Source organism: Heterodontus francisci, chromosome 9 (assembly GCF_036365525.1).
Source record: "Heterodontus francisci isolate sHetFra1 chromosome 9, sHetFra1.hap1, whole genome shotgun sequence".
NCBI classification, from domain to species: domain Eukaryota; kingdom Metazoa; phylum Chordata; class Chondrichthyes; order Heterodontiformes; family Heterodontidae; genus Heterodontus; species Heterodontus francisci.
This window is the reverse complement of record NC_090379.1, coordinates 112,614,897-112,639,159: the sequence shown is the minus strand read 5'-3', so window position 1 is coordinate 112,639,159 and position 24,263 is coordinate 112,614,897. Positions and strand designations below refer to the sequence as shown.

The 24,263-nt window shown below is 44.2% G+C and overlaps 1 protein-coding gene across 5 annotated transcripts in view; it reads right to left on the bottom strand.

Moving 5' to 3' along the window:
* The window catches only part of ino80 (INO80 complex ATPase subunit), a 253,031-nt gene that overhangs the window by 71,704 nt on the left and 157,064 nt on the right, over positions 1–24,263 (bottom strand). For all 5 annotated transcript variants that reach the window (XM_068039700.1, XM_068039696.1, XM_068039697.1 and 2 more), the window contains exon 27: positions 5,814–5,941. In XM_068039700.1, the coding sequence (XP_067895801.1) occupies positions 5,814–5,941 (128 nt within the window). The remainder of the gene's footprint in view (positions 1–5,813; positions 5,942–24,263) is intronic.

The window sequence follows — 24,263 nt, the reverse complement described above, 5'->3', positions numbered from 1 at the left end:
TGGCCTGTTCTTTAAAGTTACCAGAACAAAACTCATATCAACTTACACCTGGTCAGCCAAATATTCCACCTCACATAATGTTGAAGGAGACACTCTGGAATATATTGAGCACTTCTCATGCCTTGGCAGTTACCCCTCTCAAAAGGCCACCATTGACGAGGAGATTCAACATCGGATCAGCTGCACCAGTTCAGCTTGATACAAATTATGACAGTAAGTGTTTGACAACAACCTCCGCAAATCAACAAAAGTCTTAGTGTACAGAGCAGTTGTTGTCAACATGCTTCTGTACTACAGACAGACCAAGAGCGCTAGATAAATTCCATCAGCAATGTCTCTGCCACATCCTCCAGATTCAATGGGAGGACTGACGACCAAACACATGACATTGCGATCAAACCTGTTGACAAGGGTGGCACTGTTGTTGTCTGGTGTACTGACCTCTACCTTGCAGAGGCTGCGCACCAACTCTCAGACATTTCTTCCTACCTCCCTTGGATCATGACCCCACCAAACATCAAGCTACTGTCTAAAGGACTGTCACTGGCCTCATCTCCGCTGGCTCCCTCGACAGCTTCCTCCAACCTCATAGTCCCACAACCCCAGACAGCCCGTTTCTACCTCCTTCCCAAAATCCTCAAACAGGACTGGCCTGGAAGACTGATGGTTTCAGGCGGTTCCTGCCCCACTGAACTTATTCCTTCCTATCTGGACTCTATCTTTTCTCTCCTGGTCCAGTCTGTTCCCACTTACATACGTGACTTTTCAGATGCCCTACAGTGTTTTGACAAATTCCAGTTTCCTGGCCCTAACCGCCTCCTCTTCACTATGGACGTCCAACTCTCTACACTTCCATCCCCCACCAGGATGGTTTGAGGGTTCTCCGCTTCTTCCTTGAACAGAGGTCCAACTAGTCACCATCCACCACCATCCTCCTCCGCCTGGCTGAACTTGTTCTCACATTGAACAACTTCTCCTTCAACTCCACTCACTTCCTTCAAATAAAAAGTGTTGCTATGGGTACCCACATGAGACCCAGTTAAGCCTGTCTTTTTGTGGGGTATATTGAACAATGCCTTGTTCCAGTCCTACTCAGGCCCCCTCCCCCAACTCTTTTTCTAGTACATTGATGTGTCGGTGCCATTTCCTTCTCTCGCCCCGGACTGGAAAACATAATCAACTTTGCTTCCAATTTCCATCCTTCTCTCACCTTTACATGGGTCCACCTCCAACACTTCCCTTCCCTTCCTCAACTTCTGTGTCTTCATCTCTGGGAATAGACAGTGCACTAATATTCATTATAAGCCCACCTACGCCCACAGCTACCTCGAATACACATCCTCACACCCTGCTTCCTGTAAGGATTCCATTCCATTTTCCCAATTTCTCCATCTCTGATGCATCTGTTCTGATGATGTAACCTTCCACAACAGCACTTCTGATATGTCTTCCTTTTTCCTCAACCAAGGAGTCCCCCCACATTGTGGTTGACAGGGCCCTCAACCGTGTCCGACCCATTTCCCACACTTCTGCCCTCACCCCTTCCCCTTTCTCCCAGAACCGCGACAGGGCTCCCCCTGTCCTCACTTTCCACCCCACCAGCCTCCACATCCAAAGGATCATCCTCCGCCATTTCTGCCATCTCCAGTGTGATGCCACCACCAAACGCATCTTCCCCTGCCCTCCCCTGTCAGCATTCTGAAGGGATCATTCCCTCCGTGACACCCTGGTCCACTCCTCCATTAGCCCCGACACCTTGTCCCCTTCCCAAGCAATCGCAGGAGATGTAATACCTGCCCTTTTACTGTCTCTCTCTTCACCACCCAGGACCGCAAACACTCCTCTCAGGTGAAGCAGCAATTTACTTGCACTCCTTTCAATTTAGTATCCTGTATTTAGATTTAGAGATACAGCACTGAAACAGGCCCATCGGCCCACCGAGTCTATGCCGACCATTAACCACCCATTTATACTAATCCTACACTAATCCCATATTCCTATCACATCCTCATCTGTCCCTATATTTCCCTACCACCTACCTACACTAGTGATAATTTATAATGGCCAATTTACCTAACAACCTGCAAGTCTTTTAGCTGTGGGAGGAAACCGGAGCACCCGGAGGAAACCCACGCAGACACAGGGAGAACTTGCAAACTCCACACAGGCAGCACCCAGAATTGAACCTGGGTCACTGGAGCTGTGAGGCTGCGGTACTAACCACTGCGTCGCCCAACCACTGCGCCACTGTGCCGCTCACAATGCGGTCTCCTCTACATTGGGGAGACTAAATGCAGATTGGGTGACCGCTTTGTGGAACACCTCCGCTCAGTCCCCAAGCATGACCTCGAGCATCCGGTTGCTTGCCATTTCAACAACCCCCACCCCCGCAGTCTCATACCCACATGTTTGTCCTTGGCCTGCTGCAGTGTTCCAGTGAACATCAACGCAAGCTCGAGGAACAGCACCTCATTTTCCGATTAGGCACTCTACAACCTTGCGGAGTGAACATTGAGTTCAACAATTTCAGAGCATGACTGGCCCCTTTTTTAAAATTTTATTTTGTTTTATTTTTTTTTAAAAAACATGTGCCTGCCTTAAACTGGATTTTTCATGTTTATGCTTTTGGCTAGAGCTGTTAATTATTCTGTCATTACACTCTCTCTGCACTTACGCTTTGTTTTTCACCACACCATTAGCACACTCTCTTTCCCTTTGCCCCATGACCTCCTTGTCAGTTTATCTCTCTGGCCCTCTATCCTATCATACACGTTCCCTTTTGTTCTCTTCCACCACCCCCCCACCCCTGCTTTACTTGCTTAAAACCTACTACATTTCTAACCTTTGCCACTTCAGATGAAAGGCCAGACCTGCAACGTTAACTCTGCTTCTCTCTCCACAGATGCTGCCAGACCTGCTGAGTATTTCCAGCACTTTCTGTTTTTATTTCAGATTTCCAGCATCCGCAGTATTTTGCTTTTATAACGAACATGAGTGTCCTTCTTGAAGACAGATCCACAAGCATTCAGGCAAAACATCTGTTCAATCAACTACGATGGATTGGCCACTGTGTCTGCATGGGTGAAAATTGTTTACCCCGTGCCAGGTCTTGTTCTCAACTCCCAAATGGCCAACGTTCCAGGGGAGGAGAAAGAAAACGCTGCAAAGATACTCTGAAGCTCTCGTTGAAGCGCAGCCACATTTACCTTAATGACTTGTTACCAATTATTCAGAATGGTGACAACTCGTCCAACACCTTAATGATGAACCAGAGCAATGGCAGAGAAGAAAAGGAAGCAAATCCTGCACTCCAGATCCCACTACCTCATGGAATGCCCTGCCCCATGTACCCAAAGGTCTGCAGTTCGAAAATGCCTGTTCAGTCACATGAAACCCCATGACAGAAACTCGTGACATCGAGTCGACGTCATCCTTGAATCAAGGGACAGCCAACGATGGTCATGTATACCAGGCTCTATCAATCAGGAAAAAACAAACCGTTTGGAAGATATCTTGTGATTTAATCAATCAAGTAGAGAAGCATCACTGTGCCATTTGGAGTTTTACTCATTTATGTACTACCTATTAAATGAACATGCTGGAAGTCGTCTGGGATATCCAATGACGTGGGAAGTACTGTGCGACTGATTTCCTTGCTGTAAGTGCACACAATGATCTTGGTTGAATCTGCAGTAACTCATCGGCGGGCTTGCACAGGAATGGAAAATGGACTAATACAAAACAGTGGCTCACTCCAAGCAGGGGAAGTGTGCCACCTGGCTACAGCATGCACTGCAGGATAGTGCTGTATTAATACTGGATCAGAACAAAGCTTACCTAAGATGATAAAAAGTAGATGTTACTATTGTGCATTCCAGCGTGAAGTTTCACAAAGTGGGAACTCTCATCAGGATTTCACAGGGGGCAAGACGGGCACATAAGACTTGCCATCTAGAAAATCCTTCAAGATCTGCTGTCTTCCTCACCAGACTTCCTGATGTGCTCACTCGTCCAACGCTGGGAGTGCAGAGTCTTAACGTCTATCCTCATGTTTCTTGTGTGATTATAATTGAGTCCCTCAAATTTTTCTTCCTACAGTCACTACCTGTACCCAGCAGCACTTCACCCCAGTGTCAAACAGCTCAAAACACTCTCTATGGACAGGTTTGGAAGGACAGAATTGATGACTGTGCTGTTAAGTGCTTTTCCACAGTTCACATTGACACAGTATAACATTTCACACATGCACCATCATGCCTGATTGAAATTCCATTCGTAAGTCCAAGAATAGAAGCGCAGGCAATGAAGCCCCAGCACAATACTGCAGAACGGTCCCTTTGTGAGGTCCATATGTAATAAAACCCAGGATCCTATTTGCCTTTTATCTCAGCATTCACAATGATAGGGATCTATTAATTGGCCCTCCTCAATCTTTGTCCCCTCTCTGTTAAGGATACTACTGATTTGGGTAAGCTCCATTTCTTTGATATTTATCAGAACATATACTCTGCACCGAACTGTAACAGCCTCCTTCATACCTTCTCCTAACCTACATCCACCTGTGATCTCCTGCATTCTCATTTCCTGTGCCCCCTAATTTATTAGCAGCAAACCTCCACATCATTCCTCGTGTTTCTGTCCGAACTATAAACGATAAATGGAAAACAAAAGCATTTCCAGCACAGATCCATAACGCACATCACTCCCCAACATACCCACTCCCACTCTTTGCTTTCTATCCCCTCACCATCCCATGTGGAAACATTTAGTCCAAACTAAGGAAAGTGTCAACAGTCCCTGTAGGATGCTTCTTCAGAGCACTGACTGGTACATCATGCCTTTCGCGCTCTCACAGACCTTGGCTCTTCTAGTGGCGGAAAAGATACTTATATTCCAGGATCTTGAGAATCCACCTAGATGGACTGGTTGCCTGTCATCAGCTAACATTCCGAAATCAAACAAGCTTAAAACCACCTTGATTTCTGCACCTAAACTCAATTATAACAACTTTTCCTAAGTAAAGGCCATCATTGAGCTGACTGTATCCCTATGAATAAGCATGTGTGAAGGAAGAAAGGGATGAGGAAGAGGTTTGGAGTATAGGACTTAGAAGTGGAGGTCCTGGTCTGTGATTCTCACCTGAGTGCCGGCCTGCGTTTGAGCAGAGTGCCGGCCTGCGTTTGAGCAGAGTGCCGGCCTGCGTTTGAGCAGAGTGCCGGCCTGCGTTTGAGCAGAGTACACACGCTCTGATGCTGAAGTTATAGGCCGGACATGCATCTAAGAACTAGGTTTTCTGCAGATAATCTTATGCACACAGTATTTCTCTTTTCTTTCAGGCAGATGAATCTGTCTCTGCTGAGATTTTCCAAACAGCCTCTTTGCTTCTCAGATTTTTGAAAAGTCTGTCCTCATGAGATTGTCCAACAATAAATTCATTATTCTGCTGAGAATTGTTGTTTTTTAATATTCTGGAGAAAATTACTAGGACTTTGAAGACAAACCATGTAAATTCAAAAAGGAATGGTCACCCAAAAACAAGCTGTAACAATTCAAAAGTCAGTACCATTTGAAAATTGTGTGAGGCGCACACTCAATGCTGTAGCCAGGGAAATTATAAACAAACATACAACACTGTGCAGGAACAGACTTTGACTTCAACCGGTGCTCTCTGCTCATTGACTGAGGTTTAAAGGGGCAGTCACCAAGCCAAAACCAGTCAGAATGTCATCATTTTTGTCACAGTTCTGGTGACTATTTCTTACTGTAATTTGAACAGTAACATTTTATTCATTAAGAACCAGTTCACTTCTTACCTCCAGCAGATCGATCATGCGTGTCATCTGGGAGTAAATGAGCACACGATGACCCTGGGCTTTCATGCGTGTCAGGAGGATGTCAAGTGTGTGCAGCTTGCCGCTGTCTGTGATCAGGCTTTCTTTGTCTGAAATTAACACAATGAGACTTCAATTATTTTCCAAACCCAAATGCTGAGGTTTCAAATGTCCTCCTCCCCTCTAATTTTCTCGTCAAGGCACTGACCCTTGCTGGAACATGGTTCCATGGACACTAAACTAGCTATTTCGTGAACTTAGGCAGCAAATGTTGGCAGGGTATTTGTCAACAGAGGCATCACATTCATTCCTGATCCTGCCTTCACCTGATGCCACTGACAAAACATTTTCCAACACAAATCGCTGGGTATCAATAAGCTGCAGCACCACCAGCTAATTTTCCCTTCTCTAACCAATGGCAGAGACACCGATTATAGCTCAGTGTTTCAGGCAAAGCCCTGCATTGCCCTACCAAAACCTGCAGTGGAAGCAGAACCAGAGTTTTATTTTTTTTTTAAAAAGGGACGGGATTAAATATTTGAAAAAGAAAAATTTAAAAGGGCAGGCAAGTGGAACTAGGGGATAGCTCTTTGAGAGGAGGTAGGACACAAATCATCTCCTTCTGCACTGTAAAACTGATTCTGAAGCTGTCTTAATGATGTGGGCAGCATAGAACCCAATAAAGCCTGGCTACTGGTCCCGAACCCGACTAGACCCGACTACATGTGTCGGGTTCAGGTCGGGTCGAGATTCTGAGTCCAGCATTCAGGCTCAGGCTGGTAACTGCTTCCAGACAGTCACGGGATCAGGCTTACTCATGAATCCCCACAACTCCAGCTAGACTAATAACCTGCTGCCAGAACAGATGAAGGAGTTTCGTGTCGGATCGGGTGCGAAAAAAAATTAAAGGGCTCGGGCTCAGATTGGGTGTGGGTTGGCTGTGGTCGGGTCGGGTTTTAATTTTATACCCAAGCCAGGCTTTAGAAACCAGGTTGTAGGGATTCAGAGAGAGTGAACTCCTAAGGTGAGCATGGAGTCAGGTGGGAATCACACATTTGAGGACTGCGAGAGCAATAGCTGGCTAGAAGTTAGAAAGAATGGAGGGGTGAAGACAAAAAGCTTGGATGCCCGTGTTTATTTTGAAGATGAAGTGATGACGGCAAGTGTGTGTGACTGGAAACTTGAGTTTTGCATGTGCTGCTCCATGTATGCACTAAAGAGTGTAATTAACAACTATCTCCAGGTACGTTTGTCTCCCCCTCATCAGCACTAATTTTCACCAGGACCCAGTTTACAGTGGCAGTATCGTGTCTTTCCCCTAACATAAAAGCAAAATACTGCAAATGCTGGAAATCTGACATAAAAACAGTAAGTGCTGGAAATACTCAGGTCAGGTCACATTCTGTCCTGAAACGTCAACTCTGCTTCTCTCTCCACAGATGCTGCCTTACCTGACTTTTCCAGCACTTTCTGCTTTTATTGTCTTTCCCCTGTTGCAGGAAGTTACAAGGTGATCTGACAGCTAACATTTGCATGAATCACAGAATGCTGGCTAAAACTAGGTTCTGCGTAAAGTGCCAATTGACTATAACCAGCTGGTAACTTCCTGCACTCTCAATTGTCATGGGGAAAGCGGAGCACAAGCAGGGCAAACAGGCTCTTAGTTAAAATAAGGGGGAGTAATCCAGCTGGAGAACAATGCCTAACACAATATATACCACATTCACTACACAACTTAAAAAAAAAATCAGCCTTCACCCTCCATGAGCATTGCTCTATATAAAGTGCGTTGAAGATCTTCTAGACATGTGTTAAGACATCATGAGAAGTTTCTTGAAACCACAATGGAAGTGCATTTAAAGCAGGGAGCCTGGATTACTGGTAAATACCAGCACGCATCAACAGTCATGTGGGGATTTATGGCAGCAAAAAAAACTTTTTATTAGCTCTGAAAAACATACACAAGGGACTTTAGAAATGTAAAGAATGCTGCATCCTGGAGAGGGGAAACCTCCTGTACTCCAGGGTAAGCCATAGACAGCAGCAATACTCGTGTTTCTTGCAGTAATATTTTGCCCTCCCTATGTGGAGAATGGCTTTGATACCAGTCTAGGATTTTCACACAATGCAATGGGGTAAAGTAGGCTGCAGTGGGGCAGGATGGCTCAAATTTTTGGCAGCTGGGATACGGCCAGCAGGAGCTGCAGTGTAGGTGGGGTTCATTTCATACTGTCGGGCCACTTCCCCAGGGACAGATAAGGACTGGAAACATGAATTCATGTATTATCACAAATCTCTGAATGTTTACACTGAAGGAAAATTAACTATAGAAAGTGGCTGGGAAAGGAAAAATGCAGTTTGATTTAATGCTGCTGACCTCAGTGGGAGGGTGTTGGATGGTGAGAGAATGAAAAAGTAAGAATGCAACCATCAGCTTTCAAATTCAGAGCTCTGATTTTCCTGTTCATTAGATCAGGTGAAAGGAGTTTGTAAAATTACACAGGTTATACTGCTTTAACAAAAATCAGAGCAGGAAGGTCCAAAGCTGTTTACTTTATGACACAAGGGTGGCAAGATTCCTACATTCCTGACTTTGACTGCACCCCATCACTTCACAGCTTCCATGAACAAACCTTTGTGGAAGGGACCTCATTACTTAAAAGAAAACCTTGCTTCAAGGAACTACAGATTAGCGATGTTGGACTTTTTATTTTGGTCAGCTCCAAACTGAAGATTCCCCTGTAATGACACTCAAATTTGTCACTCTCCAAACCTGTTCAAGAAAGAAAGTAAGATTGGAAGGCCGACGAGATGAAGGCAAACATCAAATGGGATCGGAATGAGGAATAATGTTAAGACAAAGTTAAGGGCACGCTATCCGAATGCACGCAGCATTCGCAACAAGGTAGATGATTTGAAGGCACAAATAGAGGTAAATGGGTATGATTTAATTGCCATTACTGAGACAGGCTTACAGGGTGACCAGGACTGGAATATGAATATTCAGGGATATTCATCATTTAGGAGGGATACACAGAGGGGAAAAGGAGGTGGGGTAGGACTATTAATTTGGGACGTGATCAGTACATTAGTGAGAGAGGATCGGAGATCGAAGGAGCAAGCTGGATAATCAGTTGGGGTGGAGCTAACAAACAGCAAGGGGTAGCAAACATTGGTGGGAGCTGCCTAAAGGCCACCAAACTGCAGTGGTAATGTTAGGCACGGTATAAATTAGGAACTTAAAGCTGCATGTAGCATGGGCAATACAGTAATAATGGGCAACTTCAATTTACATATAGATTGGGTAAATCTAAATAGCACTAACGTTGTGGAGGATGAATTCCTGAAGTGTGTATGAGATGGGTTTCTGGAGCAGTATGTCAAAGAACCAACTACGGATCAGGCTATTTTAGATTTAGTATTATGTAATGAGAAAGGGTTAATGAATAATCTTGCTGGAAAGGAGCCATTGGGAAATAGTGATCTTAAATCTGAACAAAGGAAACTATGGAGGTATGAGGGGCAAGTTAGCTCTGGCAGTTTGAGAAAATACACTAAAAGATTTGACGGCAGACAGGTAATGGCTAGTATTTAAGGAAGTATTACATGGTTTAAAACAAATATACATTCCTCTAAAACACAAAAACCCAACAGGAAAAGTGAATCAACTGTGGCTAACAAAAGAAGTTAAAGATTGCATTAGGTCAAAGGAAGCCTTATAAGGTCACCAGAAAAAGTGGTAGGCCCGAGGATTAGGAGCAATTTAGAATCCAGCAAAGGATGACCAAGAAACTGAAAGACAGAGAAAATAGATAATGAATGCAAGCTAGCTTGAAACAAAGGCAGACTGTAAAAGCTTCTTTAGGTATGTGAAAAGGAAATAATTAGCAAGGACGAATGTGGGTCCATTGAAAGCGGAGACAGGAGAATTTGTGGTGGAGAATGAGGAAATGGCGGAGACACTAAACAATTACTTTGTGTCTGTCTTCAAGGAGGAAGACACAGAAAATCTCCCAGAAATACTAGGGAACCAAGGGGCTTGTAAAAAATGAGGAACTGAAAGTAATTAATATGAATAAAGATGTAGTACTCGAAAAATGAATTGGGTTGGAAGTTGATAAATCCCCTGGATCAGATGCGCTACATCCCAGAGTATTGAAGGAGGTGGCTATAGAGATAGTGGATGCGCTGGTGGTTATTTTTCAACATTCTATAGATTCTGGAAAGGTTCCTGCAGACTGGAAAGTAGCAAACGTAACCACTATTTAAGACGGGAGTGAGAAAGAAAAAAGATAACTACAGACCTGTGAGTTTGACATCAGTAGTAGGGAAAATGTTAGAATCTATTATAAAGGATGAGATAACTGGACACTTGAAAAATATGATTGGGCACAGTCAACATGGATTTGTGAGGGAAATCATGTTTGACAAAGCTTTTGGAGTTTTTTGCGGATGTTACTTGTAGCATAGATAATGGAGAACCAGTGGATGTGGTGTATTTGGATTCTCAGAAGGCTTTTGATAAGGTTTCACACAGGAGGTTAGTAAACAAAATTAGAGCACATGGGATGGGGGGTAATACATTGGTATGGACTGAGAATTGGTTCACAGACAGAAAGCAAAGAGTAGGAATAAATGGGTCATTCTCAGGATGGTGGACTGTTACTAGTGGGGTACCACAAGGATCAGTGCTTGGCCCACAGCTGTTCACAGTCTATATAAATGATTTGCATGTGGGGACCAAATGTGATATTTCCAAATTTGCTGATGACACAAAATTAGGAGAGAATGCAAGGAGGCTTCAAGGGGATTTGGACAGGCTAAGTGAATGGGCAAGAACATGGCAGATAGAATAAGTGTGAAGTGATCCACCTTGGTAGAAAAAACAAAGAGCATTTTTTAAATGGAGGGGGGGTTGGGAAGTGTTGCTGTCCAAAGAGACCTGGGTGTCCTCGTTTATGAGTCACACTAAAAGCTAGTATGCAGGTGCAGTAGCAATTATGGCGGCAAATGGTATGTTGGCCTTCATTGCAAGGGGATTTGTGTATAGGAGTCAAGATGTATTGATTCAATTGTATAAAGCCTTGGTGAGACCGCACCTGGAGTATTGTGGACCGCTTTGGTCTCCTTATCTAAGGAAGGATATACTTTCTATAGAGGGAGTGCAACGGCAGTTCACCATCAGACTGATCCCTGGGATGGCGGGATTGTCTTATGAGGAGAGATTGCAGAAATTGGGCCTGTATTCTCTAGAGTCTCGAATAATGAGAGGTGATCGCATTGAAACTTACAAAATTCTAACAGGGCGTGACAGGCTGGATGTGGCTATGATGTTTCCTGTGGCTGCTGAGTCTAGAACCAGGGGACAGAGTCTCAGAATAAGGGGCATGTCCTGAGATGAGGAGGAATTTCTTTATTCATAGGGTGGTGAATCTGTGGAATTCTCTAGAGGGCTGTGGAAGCTCTATCATTGAGTATGTTCAAGACAGAAATCAATAGATTTCTGGATACTGACATCAAGGGATATGGAGATAATGGGGGAAAATGGCATTGAGGTCGATGATCAGCCATGATCTGTTTGAATGGCGGAGCAGGCTCAGTGGGCTGAATGGCCTACTCCTGTTCCTATTTCCTATGATCCCATGAACTTGCACTTGTGTAGCACCTTACATGTCCTCAAGATGTCGCAATGCGCTTCACAGATAATGAAGTACTTCTGAAGTGTAACCACTGTTTATATAGAGAAAAACGCAGCTGTCAATTTGCACACAGCAAGATACCACAAACAGCAAATGAGATAAATGACATGGTAATCTGTTTTGGAGATGTTAATTGAGGAAGAAATCTCAACACGGTGAACTTCCCCACTCTCCAAATAATGCCGAGAGATATTTTACATCCACTCAAACAACCAGATGAGGCCTCAAAGATAACTTGCTTGACAATGCGGCACTCCCTCAGTACTGCACAGATAAGTCAGCCTAGATTGTGTGCTGAAGTACAGGAGTTAAGAGTTAATACAATGCACAGGTCAGTCAGCAATTCTAAAAAGGGACTGGCTCCGTTTTAGGCAGAGTTCTGAAGGGTTTGAACAAAATGTTTCTGCCACCTGTTTCTTTTCCACGTGATGGACCTGCAAAATATTTCAAGAATTTTCAGCTTTAATTCCACATTGGTACTTTCCTTTTGCTGCCCTGAAGAATCACCTTCCAATGCAACATTCTCCAAATTAAGGCTGATATGCAGCCAAGTCCTAGAAACTAATCTGTGAACACCAAAAGAACTCAACTTCCATTTGTCTTAGCTCTGACTCATTAGCCTTTCCTGTTTGAACTTTGTGAGGCTGTAGGTTTGGAAAGGGCTATTTGTAACACTATCGGTGGATAAATCCTAATACATAACAGGGAATCATCAGTATCAGCAACTACAGAAATCTGTAAGTTAACCAGATCAGGGATTTAAACTTTCCATGTAGGCTACAGAGATCGTGGTTCTTTGCTAGGTGGCCCAGGAAAACACCCAGTTTGAAAATACTCAACACATTGATTCTAATTGCAACGGGCAGACACCACTGAAACATGGACAGGCAACAGGTGCAAGGCAATTTTGGGTTGTTTTGCTGTGTCATTTTTTATTCAAAGTTTTAAGTTAACACACTGTAATACTGAAACAAATAAAATATACAGCAGTTGCAAAGGCCCCAAATGTCAGGGGCGCTTCATTCATTCAACAGAGTTAATGTAGGAGTGAGTTCAAACGCAATCACTTCCCCTAACACCATCTTTCTTTGCTCCAATGTTTCTCTCCATTTTTTCTTGAATTTCACATTGGCTACCTTTCCCCGAGGTACAGGCTCCATTAGTGCTCCAGTACCTTACCCAAGATCCCATTTTTGATGTGTGAATTCACAAGTGCTTCTTTCACTTTGCATTCAGATTTACTCTTTTCATTACCAGTATGTACTACTTTACATTCCTCAATTGAAAGTACCATTTACAACCCCCATTACACAGTTTTACACAACATGCACATTTCTAGTCACTTCAAAGTAATCGCGCTACTGTAGTTAAATGAGAGGGGAGGGGGCAACAAGGGTGACCACCCAGCATTAGCGATTCTGGTTCATTGTGATGAAGGGTTCAAATCCCAGTTAAGATGAGGATGTGAGGAGTTTGAAAGCCAGGCAGGGGAACCTTTCCTTTGAAAGAGAATGGAGTCATGGGATAAACAATAAGGACGGACAGTATAAATAAGGTCAACAATTGAATGCGCTTGTGGAGAGAGCGAGGGATATGGTAGGTAGATGTAGTGAAAATCTCAAAAACAGACCAGATCTCTTCGCCTTATCTGTTCCTCGAACTTCATTGACCTTGGAGGGTATTAAAAGAAAACACAGTTGCACCAGCCAAGCCCAAACCAATTTCCCATTTCATCATCTTTCTTGGAAAACATATCATGGGAGTTTTGACTGTACGATACCATCTGACTTGTTATGTTACCAAGATATTCTAGGAACATGGAAAAACACAGACAGCAAGATAAAAGGGATAAGCAGCAAAATAAGAGAGTCTGTGTGGACTTGTATATTAAAATGTTGGGTCTCATTCTCTGAGTATGCCGCTCAAGCCCCATGGATTGAAATAGCAATAAGGATTCACCCTCTTGGAGATGGGCTCCAAGGATGCACAGGCTCATTTGGCTACAAGAACCCCTTCATTCACTTTACTACATAAAACTGTGAAGGAGCATCAGATACCAAAGAGAAACTTGCAAAAGAACCAGTTTGACAAGTCTTCTGCCCTTGTACTGACTAGTACAGGACGAATACAAAGTTCCCACTGATGTTGCCGCGCCCAGCCTGAGTTCACCATCTGTCAACTTCTATCACATACTTATGCTGTACCTCTCTGACCCATGGAGCAACAGGAACCTACCTCTGCCATCTCACATCACACACATCACTGGGACTTCATGAGACTCTGATTCATATACATGCCAGATTCCTTGGTTCATACAGTTATGCTATCACTTTTCCTTCACAGCTAACTAATTTCTGCTATGCAACTCTAAGTTGACAGCATAACTTCAGACTCACAGGAAGATAGGAAGGGCAATGAACTGTGGCCCCAACAGTTCAATTTTAGTGGGACACTTTCATTACTGTCAGCTCAGGTCAGTTGTAGGTTCGAGCCCAATGGTCGAAGATCAGCACACAACCTAATGGTAACACACTGGTACTCTCAACACAGTACGACAGGAGTACTGCATTGTCAGAGGTGCATTCCATCAGACAAAAAAAAATTCACCCCAGGTCCTAATGCCAGTTCAGGTGGATGAAAGACGAAGCTTTGAAAGAATATCGGGAATGTAGGACCAATCTGAAACGAGGAATTAAGAGGGCTAAAAGGGGTCATGAAATATCTTTAGCAAACAGGGTTAAGGAAAATCCCAAAGCCTTTTATTCATATATAAGGAGAAAGAGGGTAACTAGAGAAAGGATTGGCCCACTAAAGGACAAAGGAGGAATGTTATGCTTGGACTCAGAGAAAATGGGTGAGATTCTAAACGAGTACTTTGCATCGGTATTCACCGAGGAGAGGGACATGACGGATGTTGAGGTTAGGGACAGATGTTTGATTACTCTAGGTCAAGTCGGCATAAGGAGGGAGGAAGTGTTGGGTATTCTAAAGGGCATTAAGGTGGACAAGTCCCCAGGTCCGGATGGGATCTATCCCAGGTTACTGAGGGAAGCGAGAGAGGAAATAGCTGGGGCCTTAACAGATATCTTTGCAGCATCCTTAAACACGGGTGAGGTCCCGGAGGACTGGAGAATTGCTAATGTTGTCCCCTTGTTTAAGAAGGGTAGCAGGGATAATCCAGGTAATTATAGACCGGTGAGCCTGACGTCAGTGGTAGGGAAGCTGCTGGAGAAGATACTGAGGGATAGGATCTATTCCCATTTGGAAGAAAATGGGCTCATCAGTGATAGGCAACATGGTTTTGTGCAGGGAAGGTCATGTCTTACCAACTTAATAGAATTCTTTGAGGAAGTGACACAGTTGATTGATGAGGGAAGGGCTGTCGATGTCATATACATGGACTTCAGTAAGGCGTTTGATAAGGTTCCCCATGGCAGGCTGTAGGAGAAAGTGAAGGCGCTTGGGGTCCAAGGTGTACTAGCTAGATGGATAAAGAACTGGCTGGGCAACAGGAGACAGAGAGTAGCAGTAGAAGGGAGTTTCTCAAAATGGAGACGTGTGACCAGTGGTGTTCCACAGGGATCCGTGCTGGGACCACTGTTGTTTGTGATATACATTAATGATTTGGAGGAAAGTATAGGTGGACTGATTAGCAAATTTGCAGACGACACTAAGATTGGTGGAGTAGCAGATAGTGAAGGGGACTGTCAGAGAATACAGCAGAATATAGATAGATTGGAGAGTTGGGCAGAGAAATGGCAGATGGAGTTCAATCAGGGCAAATGCGAGGTGATGCATTTTGGAAGATCCAATTCAAGAGTGAACTATACAGTAAATGGAAAAGTCCTGGGGAAAATTGATGTCCAGAGAGATTTGGGTGTTCAGGTCCACTGTTCCCTGAAGGTGGCAACGCAGGTAAATAGAGTGGTCAAGAAGGCATACGGCATGCTTTCCTTCATCGGACGGGGCATTGAGTACAAGAGTTGGCAGGTCATGTTACAGTTGTATAGGACTTTGGTTCGGCCACATTTGGAATACTGCGTACAGTTCTGGTCGCCACATTATCAAAAGGATGTGGATGCTTTGGAGAGGGTGCAGAGGAGGTTCACCAGGATGTTGCCTGGTATGGAGGGCGCTAGCTATGAAGAGAGGTTGAGCAGATTAGGATTATTTTCATTAGAAAGACGGAGGTTGAGGGGGGACCTGATTGAGGTGTACAAAATCATGAGAGGTATAGACAGGGTGGATAGCAAGAGGCTTTTTCCCAGAGTGGGGGTTTCAATTACTAGAGGACACGAGTTCAAAGTGAAAGGGGAAAAGTTTAGGGGGGATATGCGTGGAAAGTTCTTTACGCAGAGGGTGGTGGGCACCTGGAACGCGGAGGTGGTAGATGCGGGCACGATGGAGTCTTTTAAGATGTATCTAGACAGATACATGAATGGGCAGGAAGAAAAGAGATACAGAACCTTAGAAAATAGGTGACATGTTTAGAGAGAGGATCTGGATCGGCGCAGGCTTGGAGGGCCGAAGGGCCTGTTCCTGTGCTGTAATTATCTTTGTTCTTTGTTCTTTTATCCCACAAAACTATCCCTGGTCTTGGCATTCCTTCTCCAAATACTACGACCAAAAACCCACTGACCGGTCATACATCTAATTTCCAGTTGTGGGATCTTGCATTGTGCAAAATGGCTGACATGTTTGCCTGTGTAATGGCTACCACTGCACTCCAGAAGTAGTAGTTGCACGTGAAGCACTTTGAGAGGTTAATGAGAGGCATGCTACATTAATACAAGTCTCTATTTGTTGTTTGCATGTTGGGACAACCCTCCCTGATTTGTAAAAGTATAACCCTTTTAAAAGGTGGCTGATAAATGTATAATTGCCCATGTCACGGCTGGAGCATTAAACCCTCAGCGTGACCTGTGAGGAAAGCGGGAGGATTTGAACTGTAAAAATATCTAACAAAACTCGTCAGCGAAACGTCAGTGCTGTTTGTGAACTTAACTGATGCATTCTTCCTGTTTGCAATTTATATTTAGATGGGAGCTGGGAAGGGAAATAGGAGATGGTTTGGCCCAGATGTGGACTGCTCTATAACTCATTTCCACAACAGGAGGAAACTCAGAGGCAAGCTTCCTGGTTGCTTTGCTGGCAGGGAACTCGAGTGAAGCATTTAACAGAAGCTGGGCTAATTTTCTACTTTGAAGTGGCTGCAGGAAGTAGTGACTGGAGAACAGAAGTAAAGGAGTTAGAGAAAGCTGATGGTGTAAAGGGACTACAGTGTTACTTGAAAATGAGGTCAACTCCATTTTATAGAAAACAATTAATACACTTTATTTTAAAAAGCACAAAATACTTTGAGTTGGAGTTTCCCAGCCTGACCAGTTTGTGCACCTCTCAGTGAGCCGCAATCTCTGAGCTGACCCTACAGCTCAATATGCTAGCTGGGGGCTCTGTACATACGTCAACCCCTAGGCTTAGGTGAACTATCTCCATAGCTAGATTTGCCTTGAGAAGTGAAGAAGTAAATCAGTGCTTTACCACATTCGTCACCCCCAATATTCCAAAATTTATAAGCCCAAAGAGGGATCATATTTGATATTATTGACATTAATACTATTTTAAGACCAAGAGAATGATACCAATTTTAACTGGTGAAATGTAACCCAGTTGTGACCCAGATAGTTCCATGAAAGTCCCCTTCGTTTTGTCTAAATGAAAAATTTAAATGTCAGAACCACAAAATTGTTACAGCGCATGAAACGGCCATTCAGCCCATCGTGTCTGCACCAGCTCTCCGAAACAGCAATTCACTTAGTGCCATTCCCCCACCTTCTTCCCGTAACCCTGCACGTTCTTTCTTCTCATATAACAGTCTAATTCTCTGTTGAATGCTTCAATTGAACCTGCCTCCGCCACACTCTCAAGCAATGCACTCCAGGCCTTAACCACTCGCTGTGAGATAAAGTTTTTCCACGTCACTTTTGCTTCTCTTACCAATTACCTGAAAAATCTGTGCCCTCTCATTCTTGATCCTTTTACGAGGGGGAACAGTTGTTCCCTACCTACTCTGTCCAGACCACTCATGATTTTGAATACCTCTATCAAATCACCTCTCAGCCTTCCCTTCTCCAAGAAAAAAAAGAATCCCAACTTCTTCAATCTATCTTCATAACTGAAGTTCCTCATCCCTGGAACCATCCTCGTGAATCTTTTCTGTACTCTCTACAATGCCCACACATTTTTCCTAAAGTGTGGTGCCCAGAACTGGACGCAATACTCCAGCTGAGGCTGAACTAGTGTCTTTTACAAGTTCAACATAACTTCCTTGCTCTTGTACTCTGTGTCCCCATTACTAAAGCCCAGAATTCTGTATGCTTTATTAACAGCTCTCTCAGCCTGTCCTGCCACCTTCAATGACGTATGCACATATATACCTAGATCCCTCTGCTCCTGCACCCTCATTAGAGTTATACCCTTTATTCTATATTGTCTCTCTATGTTCTTCCTACCAAAATGAATCACTTCACATTTCTCCGCATTGAACATCATCTGCCACCTGTCTGCCCGTTCCAGCAATTTGTCTATGTCCTTTTGAAGTTCTACATGATTCTCCTCACAGTTCACAACGCTTTCAGGTTTCATATCATCTGCAAACTTTGAAATTGTGCCCTGTACACCAAGGTCTAGGTCATTAATATATATCAGGAAAAGCAAGGGACATAATACTGACCCTTGGGAAACTCCACTACAAACCTTCCTCCAGCCTGGAAAACATCCATTAACCATTATTCTTGGTTTCCAGTCACTCAGTCAATTCCGTATCCATGTTGCTATCATCCCTTTTATTCCATGAGCTATAACTTCACTCGCAAGTCTGTTGTGTGACACTATCAAATGCCTTTTGAAAGTCCATGTACACCACATCAACTGCATTGCCCTCATTAACCCTCTCTGTTACCTCCTCAAAAAAACTCCAGCAAGTTAACTAAACATGATTTTCCCTTAAGAAATCCATGCTGGCTTTCTTTAATTAACCTGCAGTTGTCCATGTGACTATTAATTTTGTCCCTAATTATTCCTTCTAGAAGTTTCCCCACCACCGAAGTTAAATTGGCTGGCCTGTAGTTGCTGGGCTTATCTTTACACCCTTTTCTGAACAAGGGTGTAATGTTTGCAACTCTCCAGTCCTCTGGCACCACCTCAGAGTCGAAAGATGATCGGAAAATTATGGCCAGTGCCTCCGTGATTTCCATCCTCACTTCCCTCAGTGTCCTTGGATGCATCTCATCCGGTCCTGGTGCTTTATCCACTTAGATAGACAGCCCATCTAATATGTCCTCATCAATTTTAAACCCTTCTAGTGTCTGAATTACCTCCTCTTTCACCATTGCCTGGGTTGCATCTTCTTCCTTGGTAAAGACGCATGCAAAGTATTCATTTAATACCTCAGCTAAGCTCTCTGCCTCCATGCGTAAATCCCCTTTACGGTCCCTAATTGGCCCCGTTCCTCCTTTTACCACACCGTAACTATTTATATGTCGATAGAAATCTTTGGGATTCCCTTTAATATTAACTGCCAGTCTTTTTTCATGCTCTCTCTTTGCTTCTCTTATTTGCTTTTTCACTTCCCCTCTGGACCTTCTATATTCAGTCTGGTTCTCAATAGTATTTTCTACCTGGCATCTGTCATAAGCACAGTTTATCTTCTTTATCGTCATCTCTACCTCTTTTGTCATCTAAGTTTACAGCTGAACCCCACCAGAGTATGCCTCCACGGTTTGAGAAGGTCATCCCATCACAAGCAGCAGATGCATGTTCCTATGGTGAGGGTGTCCCTACCCCCAAGTGTGTTCCTTCTGTTGGGCATAGTCCCATAGGTGCTTGGCAGCCCTCTGCATGCCCGCCTCAGTCATGAACTTCCCAAGAATTGAGCACATAATCCAGGTTGACTCTGCAATGCAGCACTGGGGGAGTGTTGCACTGTTGGAGGTGCTGTCTTTCAGAAGCCCTGTCTCGTCCGCTCAGATGGACGTAAAAGATCCCATGACACTATTCCAAGACGAGCAGGGTGCTTTCCCTGATGTCATGGCCAATATTCATGGTTCAATTAGCAATAAAACAGATTATTTGCTCATCATACTGCAGTCCTTGGAACGTTGCTATATGCAAATTGGCTGCCATGCTTCCTATATTACAACAGTGACTACATTTCAAAAGTACTTAACTGATTGTAAAGTGAGTTGGAACGTCCTGAGGTCGTGAAAGGTGCAATATAAATGAAAGTCTCTCTTTCCCAGCTACCTCAGCCTAGTGACCATTCTTCACATGAGACACTGACAGCAGATTGTTTGATAATGGAGGGCTTCACAACCCAGCTCAACCTGTCTTCACTGGGAATGCATGTGTATTTTCAGCAGTAAATACTGAAGCAAAAATGGGAGACCTGGAGCATTATTCCCACTCCCTGGTACATATAGAACGAGACTAACTATCATGCCGACACTCAACCCGAGGTCAACTAACAAGCCAGAGGCCTGGGACCAACTTGGGCATCTCAGTCTGTGGAGTAAGTACACCATACCACCTGGTGCATACGAACATACGAATTAGGAGCAGGAGTAGGCCACTCGGCCCCTCGAGCCTGCTCTGCTTTTCAATAGGTTCATGGCTGAACTGATTACTCCACATTTCCACCTACCTCCAATAACCTTTCACCCCCTTGCTTATCAAGAATCTATCGACCTCTGCCTTAAAAATATTCAAAGACTCTGCTTCCACTGCCTTTTGAGGAAGAGAATTCCAAAGACTCATGACCCTCAGAGAAAAAATTTCTCCTCATCTCTGTCTTAAATGGGCGGCATCTTATTATTAAACAGTGACCCCTAGTTCTAGATTCACCCACAAAGGGAAACATCCTTTCCACATCCACCCTGTCAAAACCCTTCAGGATCTTATATGTTTCAATCAAGTCTTACTCTTCTAAATTCCACTCTTTGCTCGTAAGACAGCCTGCCCATTATTCCAGGTATTAGTCTAGTAAACCTTCCCTGAACTGCTTTCAATGCAGTTACCCAAGTAGCTGGAAAGGACAGAGTGAGGCCATGCACCTTTGCAGGAAATAACATGTTGCAGTGACACTTGAATTAACAAGAAGGTTTCAAGCTCTATCAGCTAGGTTTATCTGAGTACCCGCTATGCCCAGAAACATAACAGCGAGCATAGGTGCGTTCAGGCGTAGCATTCAGTTTGAATGCAGCCTGATATACACAGGGCCTGCTCTCCGCACTCTCAAAACATGCAAGTCTGGACAGTGAAAGGTAATGTTTAAATTTCTGAATCAAAACATCAATAAAAGGCCAACAGCACAGTAGCAATATAATCAACTAAATGGATTAACCCTTTTGAGGACTGTGCCACGTCCCTGTACTCGTTAAAACACAAGTGTCAAGCTTCAGTTTAATTAAGGAATACAGCTCATTTACAAAGCAACATTAGCCTCAGCCAAACTGAGCAGCTCAGTATCACATTGATCAGTGTCCTTACCCAGACACCTTCTGATCTGTAGAGCTTAGTATCACACTAATCCGTGCCCTTACTCATCGAGTCCTTGGTGTTGGAACTTTGTCTCAAGTTTATTTACAGTATATATACACAGACACTGAGGAATGAGTCTGAGGTCCCCTGGTTTCTTTCCAGCCTCAGTTCACAGGATAAAAACGCACAAATTTCTGAGACGGCATGAGAATCAATTTGGGGGCTATTCTTGAGCATCAAACTCCATTAATTCAGCTAAATTGACAAAGTCATTTACAGACCACAGTACAGCTGGCTTGGAAAACAGAAAAATGTCACATTGGTACACGAGGGGAAGAATGTCCAAGCTTTTGTTCTGTACCCTGAACAGGGGGCATACGGTGGCGACTCTGGGACAGAACAAAGTGGATTTTACTCTGCATTGCACCCTTTTTTTTTGGTTTCAATGCTTTATTATAGGCTGGTTTCAAAATTTAGAAATCCATGCTGCACCTGCCCTGGGAGTGTTTGATGGGACAGTGTAGAGGAAGCTTTACTCTGTATCGAACCCATGCTATATCTGCCCTGGGAGTATTTGATGTTTGACATGGAGCATATCCCATACATCGGTGTTGATATCTGTCAGCTTGAGCACAGAACAGCCAACACCATAGGTTGTATTGCCCTTGTGCAAACCTGTCCAGTTAGCAACAATTAGGTTGGGCGGGTGCCCATGAGGCCCACTTTCTGGATTATGCAGTTGTGTAAGCGTGTCAGCTCCTGTGGTGTTGTGGTGTCACCAGCAGTCTCAGGTGGGTCATAGCTAGTTGTTGCCAAGCGTGTGGAGACCAGTGTGGGAAGCTAGTGAACTCAGCAGCGACTCTGACCGTGGGGGCTATGCTGCACCATAAGGGGAAATTGTGCCGGAAGTATTTACTGCAGACTGCTGGTCCTCAGAGAGGATAGTAGCAGTGCAATGCGCCACGTAAACACATCACTTTCTGCCTTTTAACCCTGTCTCTGTGAGTCAGATAGCAATCACTCAGTCACTTCCCATTCATAACGATGGAAATTGCTGACACCTTTAAGAGTAAAGAGGTCAAAGGCAGTTACAGCTGCTGTTACATTCAGCATCATGCTGCGACAATGAAGAGTAATAAACCAGGCTCCAACGTCCTTTAACTGGGTAAAATGTCACCAGGGAGCTTGCTCCAACTTATATTTGTAACACAATAAGTTATTCCAATCTAAAACACCTGAATTAAAACAAACTAATGCCAGTTTTGTCATTAAGTATCAAATGTTATCAGCATCAAGACAGTACAGGGAAATCAACAGCACAATGCACACCAAATTCAGCACCTCAAACTGTTCCACCACAGGTACAGAGCTGTACCCACCAGTACTATATCTCAGTTTTATACAGTCAGATCTGTACCCATCAGTACTGTACCACAGTGTTAGACAGTGAGACCTGTAACCACCATTAACAGAGGGTTGAGTGTCTTTGGAGCTCTCTTTCTCAAACGGAAGTGGAAGAAGAGTCTTTAAATATTTTTACGGCAGAGGTAGATAGATTCTTGATAAGCAAGGGAGTGAAAAGTTATCGGGGGTAGGCAGGAATGTGGAGTTGAGGTTACAATCAGATCAGCCATGATCTTATTGAATGGTGGAGCAGGCTTGAGGGGCCGAGAGGCCTATTCCTGCTTCTAATTTGTTTTTATATACTTCAGTGTGTGGAAGGACAGCTGGGCATTTCTGATGTTTAGACACAATGACACTTCAGTGAAACGCATCAATGAACGTGTGAAATACTAACTTCGCCACTGAAACACAAGATGATGCAACGTTACTATAATGTCTGTGGTTTCACTGAGTGAGTGTGTGTGAGATGGCAGCTGCCAGTCTCAGTGATCAGTTGCTTCCATGATTCTGCTAAATGGCTGGAAATATTCAGCCAGAAGAGTCTGTCGCACTGAGTCGCTGTGATTTTGTACAATGGTGATGAAAAGACAAACATTGGCCTGTTCCACTGCCTGAATGTTGTGGGCTAGAGATTTAACATGCTGCTCCCTGCAGCTCCACAGCTCTCCAAAGCAGTCCCTGTTTGCTGTTAGTATTCTACCACCACCCAATGGCAGGGATCAAGTATTGCAACTCCCTGCACTGCCCATGGCATCTATTAGACTCTTCATCTCGAGAACAGCATCATCTGCCAAATCCACCACCAAAACAGTACTACTTTTAAAATAATGGTGTTGTTCACATGGGATGGATGTCTCAGCTCTACAGACAGAGGAAGAGAAAGGACTCCAAATGGTAGAGGAAGTACAGTTGGAAGGGAAGGGGTGATACAGCGGCTGGAGAGTAAAATAGGCACTTCGAGGAAGGGCAAAGGTTGCTTGGGAGGTGGGGCAGGGGAGTGGAAGCTCAGAGAGACCAGTAACACTCCAGGAGACAGGCCAGAGAAGAGGAAGATGGAGTTTAAGAGGGAAAGATCCTGTCCTCAACCCATGTCAGCGCATTAGCATTTTCCAGCAGGGCCACTGGGGAATGAGGAAGAATTACAATTTTCTTATATTTCTCTAACGCATTATACATTCAAATAACATATAAAGTCGCTTTGGTCCAGAAACAGTGTGAAGCAGATCAGAATCACTGTGAAGCAGACTGGAAGTGGTGTGAAGGTGGTCGGAAGCAGCATAACGCAAACCAGGATGGGAGCAGTGTGAAGCAGACAGGGATCACTATTACACAGGTCGGGAGCAGTGTGAAGCAGATCTGGAGCAGCTGGTGAGTCTTCGTTTTTTTTTAAGTCGTAAGTTTAATAGTCTAATAAATAGAGGCATGGGAGGGCAGCTCAGACTGGTGGGGTGCACATTCTGCTCCAGGTGGGAACTCCAGGTTGCTTATGATGTCCTGGACAACCACTGCTGGCAGTGTCGAAAGCAGCTCCAGGTTTCAGAGCTTGAGCAGCAACTGGTGTCACTGTGGTACATCTGTGAAGCTGAAAGTTTTGTGGATAGCATGTTGATAGATGGGGTCATCCTGCAGCTTAAAGGTATACAGGCAGAGAGGAAATGGGTGACCACCAGACAGTCAACGAGGACCAGGCAGGTACTGCAGGAGCCCCGAATGCATCTTACTCACTAAGCATTATTTTGTTCTGAATACTGGTGAGAGTGATGATTTCTGTGGGGTGAGCAGCCAGAATCTA